General features: G+C 45.8%; 1 protein-coding gene across 2 annotated transcripts in view; it reads right to left on the reverse strand.

Moving 5' to 3' along the window:
• ZC3HAV1 (zinc finger CCCH-type containing, antiviral 1) overlaps positions 1-8,638 on the reverse strand; it is a 60,616-nt gene extending 51,978 nt beyond the window's left edge. Inside the window, exon 1 of one of the 2 annotated variants that reach the window (XM_077850089.1) lies at positions 8,277-8,638. In XM_077850089.1, the coding sequence (XP_077706215.1) occupies positions 8,277-8,584 (308 nt within the window). In that variant the 5' untranslated portion in view covers positions 8,585-8,638. The remainder of the gene's footprint in view (positions 1-8,276) is intronic. The other variant, XM_077850090.1, reaches the window with a different exon arrangement.
• Positions 8,639-8,896: the final 258 nt, after the last annotated feature.

The following is an 8,896-nucleotide window of genomic DNA, read 5'->3' on the forward strand; positions in this document are numbered from 1 at the left end:
CAACTCTGGCCACACTGCTAGAGCCATCAGATACAGGCGATGAACATGTCAGCCACATGGAGGAAGACCTGGGGAAGAAGCCCTGGAAGTGGGCTCTGGAAGTCCAGGGTCCCAGGAACCTGGATCAAGGTCTAGAATCAAAGTAAGCACTATAGGTTCTAGATGGGCACAATTCCTTGGCCCCATGGACTCCTCAAAGAGCGAGCAGGGATGTAACTAAAAGACAGCTACAGGGATCCCTGGGGGGCGCAGCGGTTTGGCGCCTGCCTTTGGCCCAGGGTGCGATCCTGGAGACCCGGGATCGAATCCCACGTCGGGCTCCCGGTGCATGGAGCCTGCTTCTCCCTCTGCCTGTGTCTCTGCCTCTCTCTCTCTCTGTGTGACTATCATAAATAAGAAAAATAAATAAATAAAAGACAGCTACAACTAGGATTGTAAAGCAGAGGGCTCAGGGAGGAAGTCCATCTTGTCCAGGTCTACAGGTGAGTCTCAGAATCATCATGCTGTGCACACAAAAGCAAATAAGTATTTGCATACCTAGCATTGATATGATTTATAGGCTTGAAAACAGGCAAAACAATACTAAATATTGCTCAGAAATGCACACATAGGGCACCTGGTTGGCTCTGTTGGTTGAGCATCTGTCTTTGGCTGGGGTCATGATCCCAGAGTCCTGGAATGGGTTCCATGTCAGGCTTCCTGCTCAGTGGGGAGTCAGCCTCTCTCTCTCATGCTCTGTCTCTCAAATAAGTAAAAGCTTTTTTTAAAAAAATAAATACATACATACATATTTAAAAATAAGTGTATAGTAAAAATAAAAATCAAATTCAGAGCACTATCAGTAGGATTATAAATTGATACAGCCACTATATAAAACAGCACAAAGACTCCTCAAAAAATTAAAAATAGAACTACCGCATAATCAGCAATCCCACTTTCAGGTATATACCCAAAAGAAATGACATCATATCTCAAAGAGATATCTGCACTCCCATGTTCAAAGCAGCATTAGTCACAAGAGCCAAGATCTGGAAACAACCAAAACATCCACCGATAGATGAATGGATAAAGAAAATGAGGGATATAGACACAGACACAGATATATAGATATACAAAGGAATATGTGATTCAGCCATAAAAAAGAAAAAAATCCTGCCATTTACAACAACATGGATAAACCTAAAAGACATTATACTAAGCGATACAAGGCAGATAGCAATTACTGTAATGATCTCTCTTATACGTGGAATCTAAAAAGTCAAACTCACAGAAAGTAGAACGGTAGTTGCCAGGGACTGGAGGTGAGGGGCAGGTGGGAGTAATACACTGATATTGGTCAAAGGATATAAAGTTTCAGTTATAAGATGAATAAATTCTGGAGATCTAAGGTACGCTATGGTGGCTATAGACAACAATAACGCATACTTGAAATTTGCTGAGAAAGCTGATCACAAGCGTTTTCATCATTTAAAAAAAGGGGGGTAAAGAGATAGGTTAATTAGCTTGATTGAGGGAATAATTTCACAATGTATACGTATATCAAAATACCACAGGAGCACCTGGCTGGCTGGCTGATTCTGGGGAGCATGGGACTCTTGAGTTTGAGCCCCACTTTGGGCATACAGATTACTTAAAAAAAAAAACAAGGGACACTTGGGTGGCTCAGCGGTTGAACACCTGCCCCTGGCTCAGGGCGTGATCCACGATCTCAGGATTGAGTCCTCCATTGGGCTCCCTGCCTGGAGCCCGCTTCTCCCTCTGCTTACATCTCTGCCTTTCTCTCTCTGTGTCTTTCATGAATAAATAAATCTTAAAAAAAAAAAAACAGAATATCATATTGTACACATTAAGTATATACAATGTTTCTAAATCAATGATACCTTATTAAAACTGAAGAGAAAAAAAGAACAGTATTTATCTCTATCACCTCTAAGATGGGGGAGATGATCAACAAAGGGAATTCAGGGGCCCCTGGGTGGCTCAGTCGGCTAAGCATCTGACTTTAGATCTCAGCTCAGGTCTTGATCTCAGGGTTGTTAGTTCAAGCTGCATGGTGGGCTCCACGCTGGGCATGGAGCTTACTTAAAAAGAGAGAGAGAGAGAGAGAGAATTCGGGGGAGGGTTAAATGATTAACATTGTATTTCTTTCTTTTATTTTATTTATTTATTGTAGACGGGGGGGGGGGGGGGGGGCGGGAAGGGCAGAGACGCAGGCAGAGGGAGTAGCAGGTTTCATGCAGGGAGCCCAATGTGGGACTTGATCCGGGTCTCCAGGATCACACCCCAGGCTGAAGGTGGCATAAACTGCTGAGCCACCCGGGCTGCCCTTAACATTGTATTTCTGAAGCTGATTCATGGGTACACAGATAACTCATTGGATGCTTTATAATTTTTCATAAGACTTGAAAATCCTTTCAAAATTAAAACGATAAGATATCATGTTATGCCCTTCAAATTGTCATAAATTTTTAAAAGTCTGAAAATACCCAGTGCCAGCTGGCCCTGAGATGGGGAAACTGGGACTCTCGAACATGAAAATATTTGTCAGAATCTGGAAAAGTTGAAGCTGTGCAACCATTCAACCCAGCAATTCCACTTCCTAATGATCTACTCTGGAGAAGCACCAAGAGACGTGTAGTCTTGGCAGCATGGTTCGTTATAGCAAAAAACTGGAAATATCCCAAATGACCATTTCTTTGACAACAGGTACTGAGCTGTGCCATAAATTACAGGATGAAATACTAAGGAGGCCTGGGTGGCTCAGGGGTTGAGTGTCTGCCTTCAGCTCTGGGCATGATCCCGGAAGCCCATATTGGGCTCCCTGTAGGGTGTCTGCTTCTCCCTCTGCCTATGTCTCTGCCTCTATCTCTCTGTCTCTCATGAATAAATAAATAAAATCTTTAAAGAAATACTATATAGCTGTTAAAATGAATAAATTAGATCCTTATATGTCAACAGGAATAGATCCCCAAAACATAACATTGAGTAAAAATTCTAAAATACATACAACAATACTATATTTCATACATGGATACAAACATATATGTGAGGAAATTATAAAATCATGAAGGGTCAGAACATACACCACAATCCCAATCGAGGTTACTTCTGGGGAGAGAAGGGAATGAGACTAAGAAATAGAAAATAGTTTTAGGCCCATTATGGTTTTTATTTTACTTTGAAAGATATGTGAAAATGAAAAATGTTAGTATTTCTTTATTCTGGGAGGTGAGTTATAAGCTTATTATATTGTAGTTTCTCTAATATAACCTTTGTTATATTACATATTCAGAATATGTAAAATACTCTGATGCGGGGCAGCCCTGGTGGCACAGTGGTTTAGTGCCGCCTGCAGCCAGGTGTGATCCTGGAGACCTGGGATCGAGTCCCGCATCGGGCTTCCTGTATGGAGCCTGCTTCTCCCCCTTGCTGTGTCTCTGCCCCTCTCTCCCTCTGTCTCTATGAATAAATAAAATCTTTAAAAAAATAAAAAATAAATACTCTGATGCTTGTTATATTATTCTTTGCAATTTGGGCTTTTTTTTTTTTTTCCAATTTATTGAATAGTCAATTAAACCTCTTCCCATCTACCCACTGCACCCAAAGTTACAATTAATCAAACAGGAAAGGCATACAAACAGGAAAGAACCCAGAGGAAACACCCACATTGGCAAAAACCGCAAAGCTGGTTGAAAATGCTCAACAGCCTGCTTCACACAGTTAAACAGTTATTCTAGAAAAAAAAAAAAAAGCACCACCAACAACACACAACTTGAATTACTGAAAGGTCCTACTTCACACAGCTACTACACCACATGAGTAGCTGGTTAAGAAATCATACAGATGGATCTGGGTTCAACAACTCTGCAAGTTATCTGCTCTGTGGACTTCAGTACTTTTCTAAATAAATAAATAAATAATATTTTTTAAATGTACATTTCTAAATTTCTAAACAGCTCTGGTCTGAGTTGCCTTATATTAAGATCCTTATATTAAGGATTTACATTACCTCCCTCAGGAGCCACGGTGAAGACTAGCTTGGATACCATCTCTAAAGTGCCTGTTACAGGGCCTGATACATAGTTATTTGTTCAATAAATGGTAGTTATTGCTTGCCTTGGAACTGGGATTAGAACTCCCTGCTTGGGCATATATTTCAGCAAAGCAGATAGAAATATCCAAACTGGGGGAGCCTGGGTGGCTCAGTCGGTTGAGCGTCTGCCCTTGCTCTGGTCTTGGTCTTGGGAGTTCTGGGAGCCGCAGGCCATGCTTCCCTGCTCAACAGGAAGACTGCTTCTCCCTTCCCTTCTGCCACTCTCCCTGCTTGTGCTCGCTTTCTCCCTCTCTCCCTCTCAAATAAATAAATGAAATCTTAAAGAAAAAAATATCCAAACTGATGCACCAAAACAAGAGAATACCCAACATTCAAGCAAGCCCCTGTTGACTAACATGTATAGCTAAAAGCAATATAAGAAAGACTAGAACTGCAGGATAAAGAGGAAAAATCCAATCTATGAATATAAAGGAATTTTTATATAAAGGAATATAAAGGAAATTTTATAAGTCCAGCAAAATGCAAACTGTCCTCAGGCAACTGATAGGAGTATTAATTGGTCAACAGATCCCATTAACTTGTAATCCACAAAGTCCTTAGACTTTAGACTTAGACATGTCAAGTTTTAGAAGATTTTATAAATTTCTAAGAAGGGGAGAATACTTTTAAAACATATTTGGGGGATGGGCACCTGAGTGGCTCAGTGGTTGAGTATCTGCCTTCCGCTCAGGTCCTGATCCCTGGGTCCTGGGAACAAGTCCCACATCAGGTTCACTGCAAGGAGCCTGCTTTTCCCTCTGCTATGTCCCCGCCTCTCCCTGTGTCTCCCATGAATAAATAAATAAAATCTTTTTAAAAAATAAACAAACAAACAAACTTGGGGAAAAAATTGTTCTAGGTTTTGAGTAAAAAAAAAAAGTCTCTCAAGGGCCTGATTATGAGGACACAGTACACTTCAATGGATTAAAAATTTGTAATGCTCTAACTCAAAAGTGATGAAAAAGGAAATAAAAGGTCAACTAGACCAATAAATGTAAGGAGAATTTATCACTTCACTAAAAGAAAAAAAGTCTTTAATGAATTCCCCAGAGGATCCATCCAAATTTTTTTTTTCCAAATTTGAATAGACCAAATTATCTCTGTATTTTATCTCCCCTTTTAAAACACACAAAAATTCTGGTTAACAATTCAATTTAGCAGTTTAAAATGTGGTCTTGATGTTTCAAACCATACACACAAAAATACCATAATAATATTCATAAAACAAAAAACTAAACTTTCTTAAAAAGACCATACAAAATTAATGTGTCTAAACATATGGTATAAGAAATTGAAAGTTTCTAAATAGGGATCCCTGGGTGGCGCAGCGGTTTGGTGCCTGCCTTTGGCCCAGGGCGCGATCCTGGAGACCCGGGATCGAATCCCACTTCGGGCTCCCGGTGCATGGAGCCTGCTTCTCCCTCTGCCTGTGTCTCTGCCTCTCTCTCTGTGTGTGACTATAATAAATAAAAAAAAATTTTTTCAAAAAAAAGAAAGTTTCTAAATATATTGGATATGTAACATATTTACACATTATGGATTGTCTCTGCGGGTTTCTTCCTGAAAATGCAAGTCCTATTATGAGGCAATCAGGGAAATCTGAATGCCAACCGGATATTAGATTATATTAAAATTGTAACTGCAAAAAACTGTGATTGTTATACTGTGGTTATGTTAATAAATTAGAGTCTACCCTTTGGAGATACTAAAGAATTTATGAAACACATAATCTCTGGAATTTGGCTTAAAATAATACGTTGGGGGCAGCCCGGGTGGCTCAGTGGTTTAGTGCCACCTTCAGCCCAGGGACTGATCCTGGAATTCCCTGGATCTAGTCCCACGTCGGGCTCCCTGCACGGAGCCTGCTTCTCCCTCTGCCTGTGTCTCTGCCTCTCTCTTTCTGTGTCTCTCATGAATAAATAAATAAAATCTTAAAAAAAAAAAAAGATAATACGTTGGGAGTTGGGTACAGGGATGGGGAAGGAGGACATAAATGAAACAAAACTGGCCATATTTTGAAAATTGCTGAATTGAATTGATGGGTACATGGCAGTTCATCATTCTCTTTTCTCTACTTTAGTACATTTTGAAAATATCTAACATAAAAAATTAAAAGATAAGGGACATGGTATTTAAAACTAAAAGCCAACTCTAGTTGAAGAATTTTTAGGAACAGAACAGAAAAGCACACATACACAGAAAAAAATCATCTTTTCAACACTGTTCTTATTCAAGTACGGTACTAGAATGTTCCTTCCCTTTCTATCCACCACTTTCTGCCCTCCTTCCCTCCTCCCAGATTTCTTGGGTTTCTGTGACTAGAGGATTTCCTCTATACTCATTTATAATTCACCAAAACTTAGATTTTCAAATTGGTGCCTCACAACACATTCAATAAGTACATTTATTTTTTAAAAGGTTTTATTTATTTATTTATTTATTTATTTATTTATTTATTTATTTGACAGAGAGACAGCCAGAGAGCACAAGCAGGGGGAATGGCAGAGGGAGAGGGGGAACCAGGCTCTCGATTATGAGGCTGATGCCAGGCTCCCTTGGGATCATCACAGGGGCAGAGGGCAGACAGGGGCTTAACCAGTTGAGCTACCCAGGCGCCCTCAATAAGTATTTTTTTTTTTAATCATGGAGCACATTCAGCGCTTTTTAAAAATGTTACCACTTTGTCCTTTAAATTTTTTTTAAAATACTATCTCATCTACGTCATCCATTTAAAGCACCCGTCTTGGGCAGCCCGGGTGGTCCAGTGGTTTAGTGCTGCCTTCAGCCCAGGGCATGATCCTGGAGACCTGGGATCCCCTGGAGACCTGGGATCCAGTCCCAGGTCAGGCTCCCTGCATGGAGCCTGCTTCTCCCTCTGCCTGTGTCTCTGCCTCTCTCTCTCTCTGTGTCTCTCCTGAATAAATAAAATCTTAAAAAAAAAAAAAAAAGCCCCCATGTTTGGCATGGTTTACTACACATACACCGAGGGTGAGTCATCCAAAGGTTGTTGCTAAGAAGCACAAGATCAAAAGATTGACGGCCACCATTGTGGACACCAAGACAAACAAACCACTTAAAGTTTTCAAGGAGGGGGCCAAGTGTGAAAAGTACTATATCAAGAAAAATAATTGAGCAGAAGTGCACAGGGACAGAAAAGATGGGCAGAGAGAACCATTCACTAATTGAACAAGATTTCAATCCGAAGTGGGGTGGGGTGGGGAAACCAAGCAGGAAGGGGACAGGAGGCCTCCAGAAAAAGGCTTGGTAGGGAAGGTATTGTGAAGGGTGAAGAAAAGGGGGCGGGGGCGTGCTAGAGACCCTGCCCTGGAGGAAGGAAGAGGAGTGTGACAGGCTGGGTGCAGACGTTGCTCAGGCACAGGGAGAGCAGAGCCCAGATGTAGCAGGGAGGCCGAGGCGGCCGGCAGACACATGGAAGCCATCTCTGCAGATGTGACAGCTGGGCCCAAGGGAGTGGGCTGTCCTCGGGAGAAGAGACGGGTCAAAAGGCTTAACCCAATCCGCGGGGCACACTATATTTAGGAGGCAAAAAAAAAAAATGACCGAGTGTAAGAAACGCAGAAGCAGCTGCCTGAGAGGTACGCCGCCCTGTTTCAGAGGGGGTCCCAAGGGCGGGCAGTCACCAGCTCGGGCCACCTCGGGGACCCCGGGGCAGCAGCGCTGGGAGAGGACCCGACATCATCGGGAACCTCGAGGAGGGCCATTCCGCTCAGGGGGTGGCGGCTAGCTTCAGGGACCCGACAAGTGACCCCGAGGGGCCTGGCGGCGGCCAGGGATGAAGGGATGGGGGGGGGGGGGCAAGCGCAGGGCCCCCTCGCGGCGATGACGATCCGGATGCGCAGGGACCACGCAGCAGAAAGGGAAAGCCTCCGGAGTCCAAGGTGCCACATAGTGGAGGCGCCGTCCTCCGTTCCCAGACCTGCCTCCGCTGCTCAAGACCCAGCGGACCCCCCGCCCCCAAAAAAGCAACGTATTCCCCTGGGGGTGAGGAGCGAGGCGTGGTCTTCCCCGGGGCGCCTTGGAGCTACCCGGGTTCGAGGACAGGTCTGGAGGCGCCGGGCGCGGGGGGCGGGGGGCAGGCTGGAGGCGGAGGCCGGCGGGGACGGGGTCCCCACGACGGCGCGCCCCTGGCGGAGCCGCAGCCCCTGCGTCCGCGCGCGCTCACCTCTCCGCCTGCGAGTAGTGGCACCGGCCCAGCAGGTTGAGCTTGCAGAGGTGCAGGTCTTCGCAGGGCCTCTGGCAGAACTTGCGACGGCAGACGCGGGCGCGGGTGGCGGCCACCACCGCCCGGGTGACCCCGGCCCTGTCGCCCGTCTCCAGCAGCACGAAGCGGTCGGGCCCAGCCGCCTCCAGCACCTCGCGGAGCTGCGCCTCGGAGAGCGCGATCTCCTGCAGCAGCGCGTCCAGGGCCATGCGGCCCCCGTGGGCGCACAGGATCTTGGTGATGAAGCAGCACACCTCCGGGTCGGCCATGGCGCGCCGCGGGCCGGGCTCCGGCGGGGAATCGAAACTTAGGGGAGTCCGCGCGCGGGCGCGGGCGCGGGCGCGGGCGCGGGCGGTGCTGGCCGGGCGCGCCCCGGGCGGGCGAGCGCGCGCTCCTCGCCGCCGCGAGCCGAACCAGCGGTTTCGCTTTCCCGCTCTGGGCCGCGGCGGGAGAGGTCAGAGCTCACGACCCAGGGCAGCCCCGGGGGCTCCGCGGTCTCGCGCCGCCCTCGGCCCCGGGCGTGATCCTGGGGTCCCGGGATCGAGTCCCGCGTCGGGCTCCCCGCACGGAGCCCGCTTCTC

The sequence above is a fragment of the Canis aureus genome, chromosome 15, assembly GCF_053574225.1.
Source record: "Canis aureus isolate CA01 chromosome 15, VMU_Caureus_v.1.0, whole genome shotgun sequence".
NCBI lineage: Eukaryota > Metazoa > Chordata > Mammalia > Carnivora > Canidae > Canis > Canis aureus.